We start from the raw sequence: 26,161 nt of genomic DNA on the forward strand, positions 1-26,161 counted from the left end.
GTATTTGTCAAAAAAACAGGTCCAAATATTAGTCCTTTCAAGGTTATTTACAAACTTATAATATTAATCTGCCTCCACCTAAAAAAGACTAAACACAGATCATATTTGTTACTTTTATTGCTTCCTCTGGTCCATTCTGTTATTTCAGTAATACATTAACAGTAAATCAGTCACAGGTGTTAACATAGGACATAGGACATTATCAGTAACGTGTTTCCTCATAATGATGCAGTGTTGAGGATGATGGAGGATCTTAAACATGGCTGGAATGTTTGAGATCCCTTTGATTGGTTTGGTTTTCTCATCTACATTCCACTCAACCATGCATCACAGATTCTATCTTGGCTCAGGTATGGTTTCTCATTTTTGTATCCATTAGCTAAAAAAAGCTAAACTTCTGCAACAGACTTCAGACCTGTTTACTTTCGAATGATGTGTATTGACTCGGAGTCAACATCTGCTGCTACCTTTGCCCTCTGAATACACAGCTGTAAATCTCTGTGTTGTGTTGTGAAGTCTCGAAATTGACCAAGAAGAAGTGGCCATGATTATTGAGAGTGTTTAAATATTGAAAACATAAAGTCAAAATATCTATTTTGACAGAAACAATTAAAGTCTTGGCCATAAAAAACACTTGTGAAGTGAAAGAATAAATACAGCTAGTTACACTGTAGTCTATGGCGGTTCCCCCACTTGGCAATTTTTGTTTAAAAAATCTAAATGCACATTTGAAGTAATATTATAGTAAAAGACCTTAAAACTAAATTTAGCATTTTTAAAATGATCAGAAACACCAGTCACCACTTGGCAGGGTATAATGACGGGTCCACTGTTCCATGTACATGCATGTATGTGTGTGTGTGTGCTGCATTGTGGCAATTTATAATTTTCTACTTATAAAAAAAAGCTTCAGAGAGGTATTTACCAGACCTTATTAGAAACTAAATAAGAAACACACAGTTCTTTATTTTATATATCTGTATATATGTGAAATTTAGGATCAAAATAATGACAAATTATTACAATTTATTTGTAAGAAATGAAAGAGTCCATGACAATAAAAACAGAACATTTGATTCAAACACATGTTAATAAAGTTCATCATTTCCTGCAGTCATTTCCTCAGCGACATTCCGCTGTCGTGACTGTTCCGATCACTAAAAAAGTAAATTGGTTCTGCACATGATGTTTGTAATCTGCTGATTGACATTTGAAAAAATATGCTCATTATCCTACATGATGATACCATATCTCTCTCTCTCACACACACACACACACACACACACACACACACGCTTTCTCACACAATTGTAGTGGGTGAGGTCTTGGGAATGACTGCCTCTAGCAGGAATGCAGTAGTGTGTGTTTTGAACTCTACTCTCACTCAGGCTGATGTGTCAGTTTCTCTCTACATTCTGGCTGACAGGCATACAGGCAGCAGACACTGACTGACTCTGATGAACACATAAGAATGGAAAAGGGAAAGAGACGAACACAGAGGCAGAAACAGGAGCAGGAGCGCTGTGGACAGATGAAGCAAATGAAAGAGGATTTCTATTTTCACCTGCAGGTTTCTGCCAAACTTTAAGGAAATCTTTGTTTGAATCCACTGTCAATGACTTTTCTTTGTTGTGGATTTTGTATTTACAGTGTAAGTGAACTAACCTCTTGTGGATTATGGCTGTTCGGACATATGTTTGAACTCTAGCTCTACTGAAAGTTCAAACTGTTGAAATTGAAGCATCACTCTCTCATGTTTATTCCCATTATCCCTCTGGATTATATGAAAGATGTAAAAATACATTTTCAGAAGAAATCAAGTGACAAGCAGCTGATACGGATGTTCATCTGACACCTGACTGCTGCTACAGACACCGCTGGAGCTAAACATGGCATCCCACTGCATCACATAGAAGTGAATCACAAAGGTAAGTGTGACCAGGACCAAAAAGTGACACCGGTAAGCCCTAAAGTTGGATTTAAAGTTCAAATGATGGTAAAAATAATACAGAGAGAGAACACAGAGTTTGACTTTGACTCAAGATTGGCGACTTCATTCTGCACTAATTTAAAAATATATATTAATTAACAATTTATTAATTCTACAACATTAAAAGCACATACAACCATACACAAAATACCAAATGGTGACACTATTCAGTCAAGGAGACTAAAACAGGAAGGTAAAATATAAAAAACCAGCTCAGGTTATGTAGGCACCAGACCTCACTGGGGGTTACCTAAAGGCTTTAAGGATATTGACACACCACCACTTACAGGTTATTACCTAAACACTAAAAGCACAGCAAAACCACAAGAGTAAAGGCATTAATCAGTTCAAATAGCATATGCAGTGACAGTGAGAGGAGCACCTATGGCAAAACCCATGTCTGTCTAGTACAGACCTACAAAAGTGTGACTGAGGGTGGATTAAAAAAGAATTAGCACCATTAGCGTTGGCACCAACATTTCTAAAAGCTCATCCACATTCTAACTTGGTCACATAAAAAACACAAAATCAAAGATGGCACAGACAAAACTGCAGTCCTAAAATGACAAATCAAAGCAGCCACACTCTTAATTATACGTAACTTTAAGCCTTAATATAATTTGACCGGGTGAGTGCTGCTTTGTATCATGTATGAACCAATGAAATAAGAGTCTGTTGACAGTCACTTTGGTAGAAATATCAGTCTGTTACTTGACAGAAGACAGTAGGTGCACCAAACAGGAAACAGGAAACCAGGTATTTGGTAACATCTAAAAAAACCCGAAAAATCCTAAAATCCTGTCACACATGCATAACAGACGGTGAATTAACAGTGTTGTCAGTCAGTGTTTCATTCAGTATGTATCTGATCAACCATTTCAGTTCACCTCATTCCAATGTCTTTTCCTACAACAACAATCGCAGCTAACCAAAGGGTTAGGCTTGTAGCGACTTCCAAAGGTTTGTACAGAAACACAGTTTATATTTATGGATCATAGTGATGCTGAAACACTAGGTAACTGTTAAGTATGATGAGGTTGTCTGACATTGACTGCAAACTACTTGTAGAAATAGGTTTATCTGTGTGGTGCAAGGTTTGTACTAAGATAGATTAATATAACATGGTAAATGGACTGTACTTATACAGCACCGCTCTAGTCTTGCGACCACTCAAAGCACTTTTACACTACATATTTCATACACCCAGTCACACACACTGGCATTAGCTGCCATGCAAGGTGCCAACCGCTCAAGCAATTTGGGGTTCGACATGCAAACGGGGGTCGAACCGCCAATCATCTGATAAGTTGACGACCCACTCTACCTCCGAGCCACAGCTGCCCCATGCTGATATATGTGTTCTCAACAGCACTTATGGAATGCCTCTTTTCCAATCAATTACTTAATCGGAACTGTTATATAATGTAGATTGATCGACTGCTGAAAATAGTCCCCAGCAAATATCTGTTCCTGGTTCCTGATTAACCTTTTTTTAAAATGTGGACTGATGGAATTCTGTTTTTCTGCTGGATGAGGACATGTGTTTAGCAGCCTTATCAACAGAACACATTTGTGGTGGGAAAGAACAACCTCTAACAAACATTTACTGACTGAATTGTATTGAGTGAAACCCTGAATCCCCTCCGGCTCCAGGCTTGTTGTTCTGTTACTAACACTGACCTTTGACTTCCACATGGAGAAGGGGGTAAAGAAAACACACATCCCCTACAGGGATCAATGGAGTATTGATTAAACTGCGTGAACTCTGAGCTGACTGGTTCATCAGAACATCAGGATGAATTATAACCCTCACATCAATATATGCTCAACATGAACACAAACACAGAGCTGATTGTTATTAGAGTCCTGCAGCAGCCATTGACATGCATGTAAAAAACATTTATGTGACTGAGGAAACACTGACACCATCAAACATCAACGAAAGGAGCATGGACAGAGGAGTTCCAATACTTGTATTTATACAGAGGTAAAGTCTCTCCCCATCTGGTGTGCTCCATATATATATATATATAACTTCAGAAAAAATATATATGGTAGTCAATGGTGAGAGACAAATTATGTTTTGATCCTGTTTCAACAGCGCCATGAATTACACATATGATGATGGTCAATCTTAAAGATTATTTTGCAAGTCGCAAAAGTTGCAGTATGTCGTCAACAACAAACTACCTTTTAGTTTTGACTGAAAGCACTCAGTGAACTACATCTCTGGTCTCATCAATGTCACACCAACACAAACAAAGCACATTATTCCAGTGTTCTATTGAAAGAGATGAAAATCATTTAAGTCGTGGACAGCTGCAGCTATTCGAAAGGAGTTAGTCCCAGAAAAGCTAGCAAGCTTGGAAGTCATGACGTTACTTACATGAGTGTTTCGTCCTGCTAATTATAGACGTTTACTTCAACACATTATGACAAAATGCAACTTTGTTGACTTTCAAAACTACAAAATCTTTTCAGTGAGTCGATCTGTCTAACACTCAATGGTATTTGTTTTGGAAGTTGTGGTCCTTGAGAGATCAACTTTGTCCCTGCATGTTTGTAGTATAGTTAAGTTTTTTTATTTGATGCTACTATATTTCCACTACAGCATTTCAAAGGTCTTTGTTACCAGACCACCTGGTTGTTTCAGACTTAAGTTCCAGGTTTAAAGTCACATGATCGAACCAATTTAATGGCAACTAAACAAACTGCATCTGTTGGTCAAGACTATCAGATGTGTGTGGACATCCCCGGCTCCCGAATGTTATGGAATTTTCTGTCCTTAGGTTACACAAGGTAACGTGTGGGCCTTGAGGTCCTCGGCTGTATTAATTTGTTGGCTTTGACTAGGTGCCAGCCTATCTCAACACTGTGGTGCCCAGAGTCGAAGAGACCTGTTGCTGCCTTCCTAGACATAATAGATAGCTGTCCATTGACATTCCAATCTGCGTAAACAGACATCTGTGTCTCCAGACTAGAATATGCTTACAATAACACCTCCAAGGGTAAAGACATTCTTATTTCTGGGCGTATAGTATTTGTGGTGTTTTCTTTGGGTTTAAAGTCGATCCACCAGCACGATTTCGTCAGAATGTGAGACCGACTCAGGGATTCAGATGTACTTTGAGAGTACAGTGTCGAGAGTACAGAGTAGTGTCTCTAATTCTCCTTGGCCAAGCGTCAATAAATAATACAGCATAAGACATCAGAGGCTCCTGAACACTTTCTTCCTTCCTGACCTCACCATTGACCTTTGACTTCAGCAATTTCTCCACAACACCGAAGGCTGTGCCATTGGTGTGTAAATGCATCTGAATGGTTAGCTCCTAAAACTGATGAGCTGCCACATTGCATGCATTGCATGGCAGCCAATGCATATGAATGTGAATGAGATATGCAGTGTAAAAGTGCTTTGAGTGGTCGGAAGACTAGAAAGGCACTATATAAGTACAGTTCATTTACCATATAACATTAGATTTAGCTCTGCAGATTTAACCCTCTACAAGTTACAACACTAAAATCTTGCTTACACATCAAAAATGGCTCTAATGAATATTCTTCTATTAGCAATGGATCAAATGTAGTGTGAAAGGAGTCTCTGATAATGATGAACCCAGATAGAATTATCACATCCTGCAATTCCCCTCAGCTGTATAAAGCTTTTTAGCTTCTTTCAGCTTAATTTTACATCCTGCATCTTTACTGGTTTGGTTCAGTTTCACTGTTCCTGCAGGTTGCTGTAAAAAAGGCTAAAGCTATCTGTCCATCAGGAAACATGTAAATCACAGAGAGTTGAAGCTAAGCAGCTAGAGGAAATCAGAGGGAAAAGCAGCAAATATATTGTGAATAAAATCTGATCCAGTTTGACCAAAATCACTGAATAAAGTTCTAAAGTTGTGCTTTTTTTACAGTAATCAGTGAGCCCGGACATGATGACTGCAGCATCACTCAGATCACTCATAGACTCTATCAAACAGGAAGCACTGGGTTGTGCTGCTTTGCACTTCACAACATAAGAAAAATCAGCTCAACATACTTCCCAACTTCTGATACAGATAGCTAAATGACTAAGTGTAAAAGTGAGAGTACCCATAAATGTTACTATACAAAACTGACTTTTTGTCATTGTTGGATCAGATACTGGAGTATAGGTGACATATAGTGCTAGACTATGTCATAAAACAATCAGTTTTGACTTCCTGGGGACTTTAAAAGTGTTACATACAGAATCTGGTTGAGCATCACTTTCCACTGGGTTTGATCAATACACGCTCCCTGCTGAGGGTGTGTCTCCTCCTGCCTGTCAAGTCACCTTGGATCACATAACCGTCCTGTTGCTCCTGAATCACCTGTCAGCCCAGTCTGGCCTTAACACTAACCTGTTTTCTAACGTTAGAGCTAACTTTTACTTACTGAGAGGGAAGCAGATTATTAACCAGTCACTGTAGAAACCAGACTGATGTCAGTGATGTGAATAAATAGGCAACTTAATAATGTTAGCTGATGCTAACTGTTGTCTTAAAGTTCTGTTTATTTATAGAACTTTACCTGTGTCCTTATTGTATACAGCATACACTCATCTATATGGTATGGTATCGTTTCATCAACATTTTCTAACAGGAAAAGATTCAATGTGCGTGTTGTTGGACATAGACATGTTTGGTGTGTTAAGCTTTTCCACCCATTACTGTGTTTACCTCAGCCCTTGTAATATTTCAAACCATAGAATGCAGGTTCGATACAACATGTCTGAGTTCACAAAACTAACATGAAGTTTCAACAAAAACTGTTATGAATGATGCTGAAGAAACCAAACACACCCTCTACACTGAGAAAATGTCAGCAACAACAAAGGCTGATGAGAGATTTTTCAAATTTTGAAAGGCCAATGAAAAACATCATCATCATCATAGCCATAACAGCCAGAGTAAAACATTGAGGGTCAGTTTAGTATTAAAGTTGAGCACTGAGTTATACATAACCACAATGTACTATACATGTATCATAAAGTGTAAGAATGATATTAAAAATAAAGAAACAACAAAAAAAACCTCTGACTTCGCTTGAGTCAGAATCCCATTAGCACTTGCTTCACTGCGATGTAGGGACGTGTGTGAATGTTATTCACTGCTACACTGAAACTACGTTCATGCTGGGACATACCAAAGTGCTGTTTCTGTCATAAATCATATCCATAAATGATCACTGTGATGGAGGTGCACTGAGCCACACCTCGTGACTCAGCCGGGTGAACAACAACTGTTCCACTTATGCCTTGTTAAACACACCCAAATGAATGTGTGTGTGTCTAATTATATTAGACTGTGTGTGCCTTTGATCGTGCTGGCGACAAGTGTCTGTGGGTATCACCAGCCAATAAATGTTTATGCTCACTTTATGTTTTGAGCTTTAAGAGACAGGATGTAATTAATGTGTAATTGTGTGCACATTCATTGATATCAATTAGCACTATGTTCTGCATTGTTAAGTTAAACAAGTAACAGCATTCTTAAAATGTACAGCCTGAATTTCCTCTGAGTTTCAAGTGTTTTTATCTGCGCAGGATGGATAGTAAAACATAGTAAAAGAATTCTGAGTTATTATGAGTTCATATCAGGAGTGAGTTGATGTTTACCGAGGTCCATTCAGTCCCACTGAGTTTATAACACAGCAATTTCAAAACTACATTGCAGAACTCTCAGAACTTTCTTTGACTAACTGTGAGTGAGCTCATGATATGTGCAGTTATTTTCAGTAATGCATGCTCTGGAAAGCCAGCCAGTTCAAGTATACATGACTTTCAACACATTGACAACACATTGTTAACATGTCTTTAACGCATAGACAATGCATTGATTTTTCATGCTTCGTTGATGCGTTGACAACAAGTTAAGCCTGTAAAATTTTAATTAAATTAATAATTACGTTATAATCATACATATATGATACATATACACATGCAAGGCATGACATTTTGTCATGAGTGTGTGTTTAGCTCATGTCAAAGAATGTTGGTCACTCTTTAGAAACATATATCAATTAAAGAATCAGTATTTTATTGTATGTAGGAACTGCTGCAAAATGCATCATGATCAGTAAGTGGACAACAATAAGTTTGATTGATACCTTTTGTCTTCCTCTTCATTAGTCGATAGTTCTGGTGAGATCCACGTTGTAACCATGGAGTCCATGGTGAAGCAGCCTCAGGGGCGTAGCCTGTCATCTATGTTTTCCTGCTGCTTCAAGGAATCAGGAAGTGACCAACCAGAGATCACCTACTGCCATGACAACAGCAACACTATGGCCGTAATGGAGCCCACCCTAACAATGCCCCCTCCTCAAGAGCTGGATGCAATGTTCACTGAACTGGTGGTGAGTACAAGAACATGGAACCAGCCCTAATCTTGACACTTCCTTCAAACGCTTATAGTTATTCACCATTTCCATCCTTTGGTTCTGTTTTAGGATGAACTGGACCTGACAGTGGAGCACAGAGCGGCCATGTTTGATTTGCCAGCAGAGAAAAAGTGGCAGATCTACTGCAGCAAGAAAATGGTAAGAATTATATATTTTTTAAAACAGCCAACCTATAGTGGAATATAGAGTGGCTCCAGTGAAGACTGCAGTGTGTCTCAAAGGAACTACATCATACAAAGTGTTGTCTGAACAAAGTATCTACAACTGTTCTAAAAGAGCACAGTTCACACCTTAGGCAGAGGCGATAAATCATAGAAACAGGGATAATAGCTGACACTTTGAGGCAGTCACTCTTTGTAGACTTTCATGGTGTCACACTCAATTGTTCATATGAAAAGTGACACAGGACACATAGTACATGGGAGGCCAAACCATGCCTACTTCCTCACCTTTACCAACGACTGTATAAAGTGCGTGTGAATGTCAGATTGCTGATTTCAAAAAGTCTGAAAAACTGTTGGATGCAGACCTTGTTTTTGTTTCTGATGCTGGTACAACTTGGGGCATACTGATCAATAATAGTTTAGTTTTACATGTTACTGACCAAACTATCCAGCTTACACATTCTTTCATCTTCTAACGATGAGCCAGCTTCAGCGGTTGATTCAGGTGGAAACCATCATGGTTGAGTTCTGAAGTGACTTAAGAAACTGTTCCTCTAATCAGCATGAGATACTGGCATCAAAAAAACTCATAACTGGTGTTATGATCTCATTGGTTTTGTAGTGAATACATAGTAAAATACATTTTGGTAGAGAGTTTTGAGATGATTGATCAATTCATGAAATGTTAAGGTTCTGGGAGCATTTTTACACAATTGACAGGTGTTCTAGCCAGTATTATCTGTTTTTACTGTTGCTAGTCCCTCTTAGTTTTACCAATTCTTTGTAAACTTCCCACCAACATAGGATTTTCTGGAATTAGTATGTGACAAGATTGACAACATTCAAAAAACACAAATTTAAACTTAAAAATGTCCTTTCAGAAACCTCTGAGTAATGTCACAAATCCCCATGGCTTCCATATTTTCAGCAGTGTGTTGACAATACATGACAATATCCACATATGATGTTACCTATGTGCACCTGCTTGGCACAATGACTGGACATTTGAATAAATCCCGAATCCACACATTTAAGCACCATACCTAACCACATAATCATTTATGGTATACAGTATTCAGTTTATGGAGCAGCTGTAGGCTCCCAGGGAAAAACATATGACACATGTATTTATTGTCTGTCATATGTAACAATATAAGCCTGACCTGTGTGTCTGTATGTGGCTGTGTGTTTCAGGAGGCAGAGGAGAATAAAGGAGCAACCAGGTGGCCAGAGTATTATATTGACCAGCTCAGGTCCATGGCTGCCGTGAGTAACACTTTAGCGTCTGTTTACAGTTTATTCACAGACAGGTTTGTTTTACTGCCAGTATTCTTTGTAAAATTTATTGGACCATGTTATGTACTGTTGTTCTGATATATTGTTTTTTTTTCAATAAAAATGTTTTTTGTAGCTTAATATCAGCAGATATGGCAGAGTGCCGCTATCATTCACTTTAAACCACCAACATCTAGGTCTAGTGAGACTGTTAGTGAGGTCTAGCATTTGATATTATGAAAAGTAGTGACGTATATTTCTTTGTCTAACCCTTCTCTTCCCAGAGGAAAATGCTGCTGCTGATGGAGAATGAGGAAGAGCAGGGAAGACATAATATTATAGACAGTCTGAAGACAGCACTAAGGACACAGCCCATGAGGTACAATTCCAGTTCGAACACACACATTATTCTGAAAAAGTTAAACAGATTTCCCAAAGCTGGGGACGAACACTCCTAACCTGCCATTATGATCTGTCTTCACCAGGTTTGTGACACGATTCATTGAGTTGGATGGCCTGTCTTGTATCCTCAATTTCCTCAAGTCAATGGACTACGAGACCACAGAGTCTCAGGTCCACACCTCACTGATTGGCTGCATCAAAGCTCTGATGAACAACTCTCAGGGCAGAGCTCATGTCCTGGGTCACTGTGAGAGCATTAACATCATCGCACAAAGTCTCACCACTGAAAACATCAAAACCAAGGTACACACAAACAGCACGTGGATACTTACTCTAAAACCACGAAACAGATTTGATGGTTGGATGTTGGGGTTAGTACTGGTTTCAAATTAGGAAGCATCCTGCATGGATGGATCACTGGACAAGGCAGGGCTCCAAGGGCCAGAACCTTTGTTTGAAGTGACTGTTTCTTACTGGGAAGTCAATTTAAAGAATTAGAAAGAGAGAAGTCCACCATAAAGAGACACATAATGACCACAGAGAGATTGTGCCACCCCAGCCTACTTGAGAACATGCATTCACACTAATGCATATTACATACCAAAAAAGAGACCCCCTTGTAATAACATAGTTTCAGAGTGATACTAGTGGTCAAAAACTCTACAGAGGTATGTTACACAGCTTGCAGTATTGCTTTTGCTGGCTATGTCAGAGATAGGGATGCACCGAACCGCTTTTTTCACCTCTGATATGATACAGAAAAACAATGCAGAACTGCGGTAACAAGCGGTATGTCTCATTGTGGTGAAAAGCCTGGGATTATTCTTTTGTGGAAGGCAACATCAGACTTGACTTACTGAACATTTCTTTCCTATTTTTTAAAAACAAATACACAACAAATGTAAATGTACTGAATTACTTATTTATTTAATAACTGTGCACCAGTACAACAATCTTAAAAAAAACCCAATAGCTTCACAAGCTTGATAGACATTCAAAAGACATTCAGACAGTCAGTTCTTTGAAATGGTTCAGTTTAGTGCAAAAATTATTTTAACATCCAACACAGAAGTTGAAAATTTTCACCTCTTTCCTTCATCTCCTTCAAAGTTAGCTGCTTCATACCGCCTCTGTTTTGTTTACTCAGTTGAATGAACTTGATTAAGTTGGTTGTGTTATAACTTGAAGTTTTACCACCGCCCCTTGGTATATTTACTGCGCAGGTATTGCAAGTAGCCGTTGAGTTTGTTGGCTGAGGTAGTGTGAAGAAGTTCCAGATAACTGATCTTTTCGCTCACTCCATTTTGAAAACAATGTGGGCTTTCGCGCGGTGTGTTGCTTGCATATGACGTCACTCACAGTCCACAGCATAGAATTAGACTAAATAGATTGGCTGATATGGATTGACCCATTGTCACCGATACCTGATCTAGAATTTTTTCAATATCGGGACCAATACCGATATCAAAATCAGATTGGGGCATCCCTAGTTAGAGATTAGAAGTCCATATCAAGGCCAGAATTGTAAACCTGGATGTCTTATCCAACATGTAACAACAGCAAAAGAAAAAAATTAAGTTCCAGTTGGTCCAAGAGCCCGTAGCTACAGAAATGATGAAGAATTACAGAAGTTTTGAAAGTTCCCTAAAAAGGGGAACAGAGTTTAGGCAACAGAGTTTAATATTTTTCAAGAAATAAACCAGAGTTGGCTCTGAAGACAGAACCAAACTGAAGACAGAGTGGGAACCCTTTTTCATACACCAGCTCGCCCCTACGCCCACTGTAGGCCCACTCTTAGGAACAATGGTGTCAGTATTTTCTGATCACCATATTCACACATCCAGATGTCATTTTAGTTCATTCTGGCAGTATAACATAGTACAGTGTCACCCTTGATGTGGTTTTGTTTGTGCTGCTGTTGTCTGGTTTTGTTTTGTAAAAATGGAGGGCACACCTATTAAAAATAGACAGGAAAACTACATGGCGTATTGGAGAGGAGAAACATATTGGTGATATTCTCAAGTCTTAGTTTGGTTTTCATGACGTTGGGTTCTTGAGGTCAAACCTGAACTACGTTACACTAAATTACCATAAATCATTATTTCTCCTTCTCACGTGTCACAGACCATTTTTCTTTCCCTCCTCAGGTTGCAGTGTTGGAGATCCTTGGTGCCGTGTGTTTAGTTCCAGGAGGACACAGGAATGTACTAGAAGCCATGGTGCACTACCAGAAGTTTGCCTCGGAGAGAACTCGCTTCCAGGTTGGCTTTGTTTTGTTCATTGTGCTTACATACATGTATGATCTCTGCATCTCAGCAGGGAAAACATTTAACATGAATATGAGCTTTCTGTTCAGATGAAAAGTTAAATATTTCTAATTTTAAACACTATCCACGGTTATCTATCCAAACCAACATGTTGTATCGTGGTATAACCTGCATACTTTGTGTTCTGTGTGCAGACTCTGGTGACAGACTTGGACAGATCCACAGGTCGCTACAGAGATGAAGTGAATCTGAAGACTGCCATCATGTCCTTCATCAATGCTGTGCTCAGTAAAGGAGTGGGAGAGGTGAAGAACTTGATCTGTGTTTCTCTTAAAGGAAATTCTCTGTTGTTAATATTTATGTTGTTAGATGATGATGAATTTATGATCCTTAGATCCATAAAAAGATAAATTGATAGACAGAGGGACAGCACAGCAGCAATAAAACAATAACTATAACTATTAAGTTCAATGGAGATGTGACTAAATGTAGCAATAATGATAATCATAATGATAGTATATGTTGTGGACGTCAAGGATGACCACATCAGCAGGCTCGACCAATCGCTGATCTCAGTGTAGCCATGATCCATGAGAACCTTCAAGACAAGAAAGCAGAAAGATTCCAGAGAAGAAGCTAAGTTAGTAACATGCATTGATGGGGCATGGGGGTGTACAGATGTAGTCTTGATTTAACAGGTAGGCAATGCAAAGTGGCCACGATGGGAGAGATGTGATCTCTGATCTTGGTTCCTGTCAGAACACGTGCAGCAGCATTCTGAATTAACTGCAAAGTCCTCAGAGACTTATTAGAGCAGCCTGATAACAAAGAGTTACAATAGTCCAATCTATTTTCTCTCTCTACTTAAGACAGGCTTCGCTTGATTTTCTTTAATGTCACGTAGATGAAAAAAAGCAGTCCTCGAAATGTGTTTTATGTGGACATTAAAGGATCAATCCTGATCAAAGATAACTCCAAGATTCTTTACAGTGGAGCTGGAGGCCAGGGTGATCCTGTCTAAAGTAACTAAGTCTCTAGAAAGAGAGTTTCTAAAGTGTTTGGGTCCAATTACAAGAACTTCAGTTTTGTAATAAAAAATGATCTCTTAAAAAAATGAGCCCTGCCTCAACCAACTCCAACAGTAACATTTTCAACACAGAGTATTTTTTACAAAGTGATCTGCAGCAGTGTGCCTCACTAATGTGATTTCCTATAGTTTTAATAGATTCAGTTTTATCTGTTTAAGGATTTTTTTCTTTGATTTTGTTAACAGATTGAGTGGGTTGATAAAGACAGTGTCCTTCAGTGATATATATGTGTGATGGGTTACATCTTTGTTGCATTTATGCAGTCCATTTTCCCCAGTAGTTTACATATTGATTGTAGTCTTATGCTAAAGGTCAGCCAAACAGTTTGTTTATTTTATCCATTATTATCCATCTTGTTGGAGGGTTTGTTTGCTGTGATGGCTGTGATGGATTTACAGACCAGAAGCCATTGTACATTTAGATTCTGAAGGTCTAGCAGCTCTACCTGCTGAAAATGCTGAAAGGTTCTATGTCTGTGTCTTTGTGTTGTCTGCCAGAATATACTAACACTAATACTTTATGATCACATGTGTTTTTAGACCAGTCTGGAGTTCCGGATCCATCTGCGTTATGAGTTTCTGATGTTGGGCATTCAGCCGGTCATTGACAAACTCCACTCCCATGACAATGAAACTCTGGACAGGTACATGAAGTACATTTTGAAGCACCAATACTGAGTCATGTAAATAACAAATCAATAACATGTCAGGAGAACATGTCTGATTGTAGCTTTGCATTGTTGTTTGCAGACATCTGGACTTCTTTGAGATGTTAAGGAATGAGGACGAACTTCTGATGTCCAAACGCTTCGACGCTGTAAGTCACAGACACACCTCAGCAGTACATTTCTTTTTGAGCTCAACTAAATATGAAAATCAGATGTGTGACGTGTTACAAACTCAATGATGAATGTCTTTTGGTACGTTGCCTCAGGTCCACATAGAAACTAAAAGTGCCAGCCAGATGTTTGAGCTGATCAAGAGGAATCTGAACCACACTGCAGCGTACCCTCACCTCCTGTCTGCACTGCAGCACTGCCTCATGATGCCATGTAAGACTGGCTGTTTGTTTTAACTGTCTTTTTTTTTTTTTACATTTCCATAAAATGATCCATGACAGCAGCAGCTTTTCCTTCAACATCTGTCTGCAGATAAGCAGAGCAGCACCACACTGCAGTACTGGGTGTTGTTGGACCGGATAATTCAGCAGCTGGTTCTGCAGACAGACAAAGGTGAAAACCCTGATGTGGCACCACTGGAGGACTTCAATGTTAAAAATATTGTACGCATGTAAGTTTCCAGAGTGCCTGACTCCTTTTTAGAAATGTTGAGATGAGATTCAGACATCATGAATACAACAGTGTTCTCTGATAAAATGTATACGTGTATGTATATATATTTCACATTCACCCGAGACTTTTCAACTTTGTACAGTAGTCGATAACTTCTATATGAGGAGATTCTGGAAATGTACTGAATATGATGAGAATCCCTGTCTACAGTCCTATTTGATTCATTTATTAATTTGACCAAATTTTAGATTCACAAAACACTTTGTCCATATCAAACATATCTTCTTTGTCTGAATGTACAAAAATGTATGAAAAATGTACAAATGTAACCACAAAAAAAAGTGTGTGTGTGTGTGTGTGTGCCTCTCTGTATGTGTAGTAGATACAAATTCTGATTTAATTTGTGTGTGTGTGTGTTTCCTCAGGCTTGTCAAGGAGGACGAAGTCAAACAATGGAAAGAACAAGCTGACAAAATGCGAAAAGGTAAACACCCACACACACACACACACACACACACACACACACACACACACACACACACACACACACACACACACACACACACACACACACACACACACACATTATTTAATTTCTTATATTATCCTGTTGTTTTATTTTTCTCTGTTATTTGATTTAATTAAATACAGTGTCAAGCATGAAACCAACTGAAGCTGATCATTTTGTTAGAAAAACATTTAAAAATCATGTTTCTAGACACTGATATCCAAACTATGTGTTAAATAAGACGTGTGTGAAGTTGGTCGTCAAATTCTCTGCTCCAGACCGCAGAGACACTACTGAGCATGGACTTAAACACTCACACATCTTCAGGTCCTCTCTTGGCAAAAATAATAATAATATAATATAAAATGTGTAATAATAATTGCATTAGACATAATTTTATAATGATGACAGGGGACCTAAAAAATGTCCCGTTTAACTTTAAGTTCCCTGTACGTGTAACAAGACTGAAGTCTGCTATTCGACAGGTTCGCAAGTGCACACACGCAACAATGTGTGTGGGCAAACACTTGAACCTTGCATCCTTCTGTACCAAAGAGGGAAATGGATTGCTTGTCTGAACTCTGAGTCATTTTGAATATATATTTGGTCCCATAATCACTGCAGATTGATGTGTAACACAACCAAATTCTTGGTAAATAAATGAAGATGCAGAAAGTAACCATAGCTCTTTGGCTCTGGATCTATTCAAGCAGCTCTACCATCAGGAATGAAACTTTGATTAACTCCTCCTATAAGTCACGTTTTCTTCTCTCCAGAGCATCAGAACTTACAGCAGCGTTTTGAAAAGAAGGATAGGGAGTGTGAGGCCAAGAATAAGGAGAAAGAAGACATGATGGCCATGTTGAACAAGATGAAAGACAAACTGGAGCGAGAGAGCAACGACCACACGCAGGCTAAACTACAAGTGGCAGAACTGTCTGCTCGGCTTCAGCAGCTCAGCGCCGTACGTTCACTAACACAACACATCCGATCATTCATGTGTCCTCAACGGTCTGCTTAGAATTCTTCTCTTCTCTCTTAAGACCTCCAGCGTTCCGGGAGGACCTCCTGTGACCTCTGGTGGTTTACTTCCTCCTGGTCCTGTCACATCCATCGGCCCTGCTCCTCCTCCTCCCCCTCCTCCTCCGCCCCCACCTCCTCCAGGAGGACCACCAGCTTTTGGCATGGCTCCACCCCCCCCACCTCCCCCTCCAGGAGCTCCTCTAGTATCCCAGAAGAAGAATATCCCTCGGCCATCCAACCCGCTGAAGTCTTTCAACTGGAGCAAACTTCCTGAGGTACACTTAATGCTGCCTAATGTGACCGTTGCTACAACTCCTACTATTACTGTAATGTCACTACATTTAATACTGCAGTGCAGCTGGAGTCATGTGACATGCAGTGCTATTCAATTTTCAGTTCACTTTTATTTACATAGCAACAAATCATAACTTCAGTTATCTCATGTCTAGACCGTACTCTTCATAATATTACTTACAGACACAACAGACTTTTTCCCAGCAGCCATTTTGACATGAAATAGTAAACATGGGTGTAAACAATGATACTAATGAATACTAATACAATGAATTAAATTTAATTAAGTAATACTAATTCATTTCCACCATGAGCAAGCATTTGGTGACAGTGGCAAGGAAAGACTTCCTTTAAGAGGCAGAAACCTCGAGCAGAACCCGGCTCATGGTGGGCAGACATCTACCCTGACAGGTTGAGTTAAGAGAGACAAAGATCCACAGCAACAATAATAATAATAATCATCATAATAATAATAATAATAATAATAATAATAATAATAATAATAATATCACAGTGTAAATAAAGGATGGTTTAGGACTCACCAGACCTAAGTATAAACTCTAGAGCAAGTTAAAATCAGTGATGTATTTTGGTTGTCTCTGTCCCTGTACATGGTGATCGTATCGTACAATATGACAGCTGTCCGAACATCCTAACTGAGACATCTAGTAATTAGTTCCAAAATTAAAGTTGACTAAGTGTCATTAACAAGCTGTTATCGTCATCAACAGATCATAAATCTTTGGGTTGAAATGTACAGTGTAATTTTTTGAACCGACTATGTACAGTCTCTACATGCAGGTAAAAGAAACAATATTTGTAGTTAGGGAATGACACAGTAACAATATGACAACATAAAAATTATTTTCTATCTGATAGGTACCTACTCTATTATTACAGGGTACAATATGACATACTGAGCACCAATATGACATTTAAATGTAAAATTCATAAATAAGTTTTGGAATTTATATAGAAATTATACACAAGAATATTGGGAGAATTACAATTACAATGTTACAGACTTTATAGTCTATAGTGTTACCAGCCTTTTCAACTACTCTGAGAATGATGTTTGTACAGTAGATTATGTTATGTTCAGTGTGCAGCACTAGTACTTTTAAAATGCTCCCAGAGTCCTGCAAGTTAAGTTGTAACAAAGGGTGACATTCAAGATAAATCTGCAGAAACATCATCTTTACAGAATCACAGTGAGTGGATGATGAAAAACAACAATATTTTCTTCATGAAGACATTTTAAAAACAGGATTAACAAAGGGACAGTACACTCATGCTGTGTGTACTTAAGTCTGGTGTTATATATTTTCTTCTTGTGAGTAAACTGAATGTGCAGAGCAGAATGAATGGATCTACTAACAGGTATTCTGTGTCTGTATTGCCTTCCTCTGTGCTGCAGAGCTCCATTCAAAAACTACATAATTGTGTTTTTCAGAACAAGATCGAAGGAACCATTTGGAAAGATATCGATGATGTCAAGGTGTTTAAAGTTCTGGATCTAGAGGAGTTCCAGAAGACTTTCTCAGCTTACCAGAAGCCACAAGTAATACATCACACACTGACTCTGTGCATAGAATATCCCTGCTAACCCTGCACCAACACTGTCATTTTCTTTTCTTTACTAGTTTTCTATCACTGTGTCACATTATTACCAACTAACCTTCTCTGATCACATCACCTCGTATGTTTGGTCGTGCTGCTTTGCATTCCATTTTATTTATATAGCGCCATATCATAACTTCACTTATCTCATGACACTTTCCATACAGAGCAGGTCTAGACTGTACTCTTTAATATTTACAGAGACCAACAATTCCACCATGAGCAAGCACTTGGTGACGGTGGCGAAAAACGTCCTTTCCTTCCTTACAAAGTGGTCTGCAGTTCTGCGCTCACATACTTGACTTCCTTTATACAGACATATGTTACTTCCGACACCTGACTCTGCCACCCGTACTCTCAGGGCAATCCAGGTCTAGTTACCTATTCTCCACTTTAGACATAAAAAGCACTGTGACATAAGGAAAGACGAACTCTAAAGCCAAGGGTAGGTGCGTGTTTTTTAGATTTCTTTATCTGTATTTTCTGTGATAAACATTTGTTTTTATCAGTAAATGATGTCAGTTCTTTCACTTTGCAGAGTTCTGTTCTGTATTTTGTTTGGTTCTAACACTTGTCTGTGTTTTAACAGAAGAGCACTGAGGACGACAACCTTTTTGCCAAGAAAGCCAAAGAGCTGTCAGTGATCGATGGACGACGAGCACAGAACTGTAACATTCTGCTCTCACGGTCAGTGTGTGTGTGTGTGTGTGTGTGTGTGTGTAAGAGAGAGAGAGAGATTGAAAGATTTCATGATGTCAATGAGTCACAGTAACTCTGTAGCTGTTAGCAGCCTTGTTATGTTGTTATGTCTCTATGTGGACTGTTCCACACATTCTAAAAGGTCAGTGGACAGATTTGCAATAATACTCACAACTTTTTACTTCAAATGTAAAAACACGCATACACACGTGGTAGAAATTTGAGAAGTTCCAGTGCACCATACAAAAAAATCAATTTAAATAAATATCAAAAACTATAAATGGACTGACATTTTAAAGTCAAAAGTTTTGCAGAGAAATGTTTATTTTACAGATTTGAACTGAATTATTACAAATGAGTGTGATGATACTGACAAGTGATGATACTAATAGTTTTAAAGTTTTAAAACTAATACGTTTTTATGTTAACTTGTTAGCATTTACATAAACATTTATATAATTAGTCAAATATTTAATTACAGATTATTTCTGTCATTTTAAATGAAGCTGTATGTAATTTAAGAAAGCAGAGAAATACTGTATAAGTAGTATAGTTTCTGTACAAAAATGAGAAATAACTGTAAATTGTCATTGATTGCTAATTTACAGACAATGTCATTTTACAGTTTTGTACACAAAAAACTTTTTTTCAGTTTGCAGTACTGTAACTGTTACTACTGTTACTACTGTTACTACTGTTACAGTTGTTTTTCACAATATATTTTTAGACATCACACAAACTCTTCACAGACAGACGAGTGTTGGATACTCAAATCACAGATTTTGGTCTCATTCATTACTCTGCTATGAATTTCCATAACTGGAACTACCAGCTGCAATGATTTATTGGCAGCAGTTTAGTCATCAGTAACCTTCATACAGATGTTCCTACAGAGAGAGAGAGGCTGGTCTGCAGAGCTGAGCCGGGTACAGCAGACGACAACTGTTTCCCCACAATAACACGTCTGAACATCATTCTGAGTGTTGTGCACCTGATGTCCTCTAAGAATGAAAGAATCCAGACTCTCTGTCCTACTGCCCCGACCCCCTCACAGCTGTGACCAGGCACCAGCAGTAGAAGCATAATGATGTGATTCTTCATTTTGTTGCACAGCTGTGCAGTTTCGTCTGTTCACTAAGTGTTTGACCCGGCCCAGGCGAGACTGCACCTGAACACGGAGCTCTCTGGAGCTCTGTTCTGATTTATCTTTGCTTTCTCTTGTTCCATCCTCACACAGTTTATCAGAACTTTTACTCTATAACAGATGCCACAAAAAGTGCACTGCATTAAAGTAAAAGTAAAATGACAGAATTTTAAGAATACTCAAAAAACATGTTCTTACTTTCACCCCTGTCGACCAGAATGAAGGACACAGGCTCACAGAGAGTTGAAAGGTTGATAGTTTTATAAAAACCTCCACCATTCATATTGTTGAAGAGCTCTTTATCAACCAGTGTGACATGTTAGATGTCTGCCAGCTGCAGCGCCGCAGAGCCACACTTACTGTAACAGACAGAACAGATAGATGTCAACACACAGAGGCAGCCATTGTGTTAAAAAAATGTTACATTTCAACCAAGGAGAGGTTTATTACAGAACCCGTGTCATGCACTGCAGTAAGATTTTCTTCAACCATAAACCCCTGTATGATGTGAAACATGTCCATTTGTGTTAAAGGCTGAAGCTGACCAATGAGGAGATCCGTCATGCCATCCTGACTATGGACGAACAGGAAGACTTACCTAAAGACATGCTGGAGCAGGTGCAGACACACACACACACACACACACAAGAGACATGATGCTCCTTTATTTATTGATTTAAACTTCAATTTTTCCAGGAAAGATTTTTTATTTACAGTGATGACCTGTCATTTTTTTTGTTTAGTATGACAGGACTTTTGTATATACTGTGTCACTATATTGATAATTTTACTTTTCAGATCAGCTCAGCAAGTATGGTGTATGTTTGAAACATCTGTTTTGTGAAGAACTGGTCAAATCATAGTGTGTGTGTGTGTGTGTGTGTGAAGCTTATGAAGTTTGTTCCTGAGAAGAGTGACGTCGAGCTGTTAGAAGAACACAAACACGAGCTGGATCGCATGGCCAAACCTGATCGCTTTCTGTATGACATGAGCAGGTATGCGCACGCGCACATACACACAACACACACACACACAGCCTGGATCTTTTAACATGGCAGTTTATCAAATCAGGACCACACATCGGGGCTGTCCTCTCTGGACTTTAATCATAGTAACAATGACACAGTGCAATCAAGAGGCTAAACAGGAAAACACAACATTACCTGCTATTATCCAGGAACTGCAGAGAAGTTTGATGCATCATTAGTTTCATCAAATAGAGATTTACAGTCAACACACTCTTATTTCACTGGCCGCACATTAAATGGAAGCATACAGATAAATGCACATGAAGAAAGTAGCTGACGTTGCAGCTGTAGTGATTATTTTCAGCACAGCCGTGCTGATATTTAGCAGAACCGCACTCCCTCTCGTGTGATATTGCTTTAATATATCTCCACTCATCTATTTTCTGTCCTCACCCAGCATCAACCACTACCAACAGAGACTTCAGTCTCTCTATTTCAAGAAGAAGTTTGCAGAAAGAGTGGCTGACGTCAAACCTAAAATCAAAGGTACTCTTCTCTCTCTCTTTTTTTTTTTTATCCCAAAGGTTCGGTCATGAAATGTAAACATAATACATGGATCAGATATACACTATATGAACATATATGACGTTCGCTCCTTGTTTGTGTGGTTTCAGCTCTGAGTCTTGCGTCCAGGGAGGTGGTGCAGAGCAGGATGCTGCGACAGCTCCTGGAGGTGGTTCTGGCCTTTGGGAACTACATGAACAAAGGACAGCGAGGAAATGCTTTTGGATTTAAAGTGTCCAGCCTCAACAAGATAGCTGATACCAAGTCCAGCATTGACAAGTACAGTTCATCACATGATAGAGCTTTTTCACACAACACATTGTGACATGTGACAGCAGGAAATGCACAGCTGTAAATAATCTGCTGAATGATGGCTAGGGTTGTAAAATTCCGGAAATTTTCCATGGGAATTAACAGGAATTTATGGGAATTGACAGGAATTTATTGGAATAAACGTGAATAAACTGTAAATTTACAAAATTGAAGGTTGGCCTTTAACAGGGAAGTTAAATAGATTTGGGGAAAATATATTTAAGCATAAGCTTGACTAAAACAATCATATTTCATGCAGGTACACTTGAATATCTGCTATCACATGCACATAGCACACTGCTTACTGCAGGGCTATTGAGGCCACGCCCCCTACCTGCACAGGTGATTTCTGAACCTGGACCACACTTTAGAGCCCAGAGCACACAGAGACTATTGAAGACAATAAAATAATTCAAACTTGATGACGTTTTACTTATTGAAATGTTTTTTTAATTGTTTTATTTTTCATGTCTGCTTATGACAAGACAAAATGTTTAGATTTATGTTTGGATATGATCCAGTTTGTTTAAATTACCCCCAGTTTACAGTTCATTTCCATAAATTCCCATTAATTTCCATAATTCCCATGGAGTTTCAAATTTGGAATATTCCCAAATTCCCCAGCTTAACGTTCCATGGAAAGTTTCCGGAAACCCCTTTGCAGCCCTTATGATGGCTAAAGCTAAGGTTTCAGGGTTCTGGCTTTATGCCTGCTGCCTCACTGTTACACTGTTATGGTCAATTTGCTTAATGTTATTAATGACACCTGTGCTTTTCCTACTATGACCATTCAAAATGTCTGCTGTTTAGCTCTTTCTTCTAAACAACGCAAAGAAATGACAAGTGACTGATTGTGTCTGTAGAAACGTCACTCTGCTCCACTACATGATCACCGTACTGGAAAAGAAGTACCCTAAGGTGGCAGCTTTCAGTGAAGAGCTACCAAATGTGTCAGAGGCTGCTAAAGTCAAGTACGAAACACGCACGCACGCGCACACACACACACACACACACACACACAGTAGTGTCTATTGAAGTAATACAATTGGAAAAGCACACAATCACTGCACCTGACTGTTGTTCCAGTTTAAAGGGACCGTTCAGGTAAGTGCGGTTTTATGAGCTTGTTATCCATAGTTAGTGTGTTACCTACAGTAGTTTGCGGTCAGTGTGCCTCCAATTTGATAAACAGTGAGGAAGACCAGCATAAAGCCAAATGATGCACTTCTGTAGACAGGGCAGCCATGAAATTTATTTTAGAAAGGATTGTGTGACGCTAAAGCAGTGAAGTGACATTGATTCTTTTAGGTGGCTAAAACACATTTTGTATTTTGTTGCTGCCCTCGTCCACAACAGTACATTGCTTAGCTTCCATCCTCCTGTTTGCTTCTCCAAAGTGGGGGTGTGCTGACCGCTGTCTACTGTTGGTGAGATACTGACTATGGATCAGTAGCTCATACAACCACACTTCAAACAACCATCCTTTTTAACTCCACCTAAAACCACAAATGTACCAAAATCTACTGATGTCATGTTGCTCTCATGTGCCCCTCTCCCTCTTTTACTGTGCATGCAGTATGACAGAGTTGGAGAAGGACGTTGGCAGTCTGAGATCTGAACTAAGGAGTGTTGAGGCGGTAAGAGAGCTCAGTACAGAGCTTAAACGTCTGTTCTGTGTCATCTAAGTATGTGAAATCAGAGCCTTGGTATCTGTACATCACTCTGACGTGTGTTTGTTGATCTCCAGGAGCTGAAGTACCAGCAGGCTCAGTCCCCTCAGGGTCCCAACGATAAGTTTGTATCCATGGTCAGTCAGTTCATCACTGTGGCCTCCTTCAGCTTCTCTGAAGTAGAAGAGTCACTCACTGAGGCCAAAGAAGTGGTGAGTGTGTCACGGATAACTGTGCTTCACATTCATGTCCCATTTTCTGCTTTCAAAATCTTCTAACATCAACAATAAGCATCCTCAAGGTTTAAATACACAGAACTAGGAACTGCCCATCAATGGAAGACAATGCTCTTCAACAGCATCACTAGACTAGTGATTTCCCACTGCTTCCAGTCTTTATGCTAAGCTAGGCTAACCATTTCCTGTGCTGAACACACAGACATGAGATTAATATCTTCTCATTATTGCCATATTAGTGTCGATGTTTGTCTTCACATTATGTTACAGCATCGATTTCCACATGTCAAAATTCACTGTGAACTTTTTATTTGTGGGCTTTAGCAAAGAGACAAGAGCGAAGCAAATATACTAAATATCCACCCTCACCCATCGTGTCTCTCTCTCGTTGAAGTTTGCAAAGGCACTGAGGCACTTTGGAGAAGATCTGTCCAAACTGCAGCCGGACATGTTCTTCGGGATCTTCGACACTTTCATCACTTCTTTCTCCGAGGCCAAACAGGACAACGAGAACATGGCCAGACGCAAGGAGGAAGAGGAGAGGCGGGCACTCGCGGAGGCGCAGGTTAGAACATATCATCAGAAATCATTCGTTTGAAAGGATACATAATGTATTTGAATTGTTCTTTACCGGATAACAGTGAGTGATCTGGGTCATCTCTCTTTCTCTCGTTGTCTTCTTCTCCAGCTGAAAAAAGAGAGGGAGCAGAAGAGGAAAGCAAACGAAGCAGAAGAGGGTGGTGAGTTTGATGACCTGGTGTCTGCTCTGCGCTCCGGAGAGGTGTTCGATACGGATCTGTTCAAAATGAACCGCAGAAAACAGCGGAAACATAACTCCTTCGAGATCAGCCGGGAGAGACCAGTAACAAAGCTCAACCAGTAACAGAGCAGGACTTCATGGACAACGCTGACACAGGGGACTTCCATATTCCAGATACACATATATGGTATGCAGAGACCAAGGCTGGCCAGACTGTTGGTTGCTCATACACATTTAATCCACACGACACTTGAGTCTTCTTCTGTGTAGTTTCAGGACATTTAGACGGCTGGAGTCTCCGCTTGGTCACTGTGACTCAAGGACACACACAGCACTAGACTATTTCTTGGAGTTCCAGCCCAGCTAGTCATTCTTACATATGAGAATTATGTTAATATTCTAATGCCACAGTCTCACAGGAAGTCAGTCAGTGTGTTTAACAAACAAAATGCAGGTGGCCACAAACTTTTCTGTATAAATTCAACTTGCACTGAGTATTTAAAATACCTGTCTACTGTTGCGTGCATGTCTGTGTGTGTGTCTGCGTGTTATAAGCGTAGCTGTAACCACATACCATATTTTTGAGTCTAGAACATGGAGATAGATGATTGACAACTGTATTTGTGTTCAAATGTACCTGCACAGGATATTTTTAATATATAATTGACCGTGAGTGGTATGGATTCATATGAAAAGTGTCTTGTTTAGAATGTGTCTGAACCATTATTATTATATTAATTAATTATATTAATATTATTATTATTATTATTATTATTATTATTATGTCATTGGCTTGGTCACTGAAACTGTACATTCTGTAACTTTATGAATGTATATTAATGTGCTGCTCCTTTTTGTGCAATTATAATAACTGAAGAAGGCTTTCCCGAAACTCAGTCTGCTCTGACTGATTTGGAGTATTTTTATGTTATTTTATAAAAAGAAAGAGAAAAGTAACTAAATGACATGTATGTTCTCAGGTGGAATATGTTTATTATGAGTATAATATGAGTGTTATTAGATCCCATGTGTACTTACTCAGGTTTGCACCTCTCATTTGATCAGTTCCACTGTTCGTCCAGTAAATTATTAATCTAAGTAAGATTTATAGGCCATGTTTCTGACTGCACTATCCACACAGTGACATTTATTAAAACAACAGTTTGTAAGTGTCTCCACAAATACATCCTGTAATAGATGCATTTGAAAATTGTATGTATTCATTTCAACTTCATTTACAATAATATTATTCCAAACACTTTATTTTAGGAAGGACTGGGGTCCTTATAAATAGATCATTATAACTGTACTTCACTGTTTATAGAGCAGAAGTTTAATATGGGTGAAATGAGTTTGAGTTAGTTTCAGTTTGGAGCCGATCAGCTCAGCATTAAGAGCACAGACTGTGTAACAGCACTACACATCAAGGATAGAAAGTAAAATATAATACTGGAACATTAGGTAAA

General features: G+C 39.0%; 1 protein-coding gene across 2 annotated transcripts; it reads left to right on the plus strand.

Annotated features, from left to right (window-relative positions):
* Window positions 1-1,415: 1,415 nt before the first annotated feature.
* daam1a (dishevelled associated activator of morphogenesis 1a) lies at window positions 1,416-25,424 on the plus strand. Of its 2 annotated transcripts, XM_019279608.2 has the most exons (27): window positions 1,416-1,651; window positions 1,811-1,928; window positions 8,142-8,365; window positions 8,459-8,548; window positions 9,769-9,840; window positions 10,134-10,228; window positions 10,335-10,554; window positions 12,399-12,512; window positions 12,713-12,823; window positions 14,146-14,249; window positions 14,356-14,422; window positions 14,540-14,657; window positions 14,757-14,895; window positions 15,323-15,381; window positions 16,182-16,369; window positions 16,449-16,703; window positions 18,176-18,283; window positions 18,932-19,029; window positions 20,719-20,803; window positions 21,074-21,180; window positions 21,611-21,699; window positions 21,828-21,996; window positions 22,893-23,000; window positions 23,606-23,666; window positions 23,777-23,911; window positions 24,330-24,500; window positions 24,624-25,424. In XM_019279608.2, exons 3-27 carry the CDS (start codon window positions 8,174-8,176, stop codon window positions 24,816-24,818), a joined length of 3,150 nt encoding a protein of 1,049 aa, XP_019135153.2. In that variant the 5' UTR covers window positions 1,416-1,651; window positions 1,811-1,928; window positions 8,142-8,173; the 3' UTR covers window positions 24,819-25,424. The 2 variants fall into 2 exon arrangements, with proteins under 2 accessions (XP_019135153.2, XP_027134553.1); XM_027278752.1 differs by having other exon boundaries at window positions 1,416-1,928.
* Window positions 25,425-26,161: the final 737 nt, after the last annotated feature.

Source organism: Larimichthys crocea, chromosome V (genome assembly GCF_000972845.2).
Source record: "Larimichthys crocea isolate SSNF chromosome V, L_crocea_2.0, whole genome shotgun sequence".
Lineage (NCBI taxonomy): Eukaryota > Metazoa > Chordata > Actinopteri > Sciaenidae > Larimichthys > Larimichthys crocea.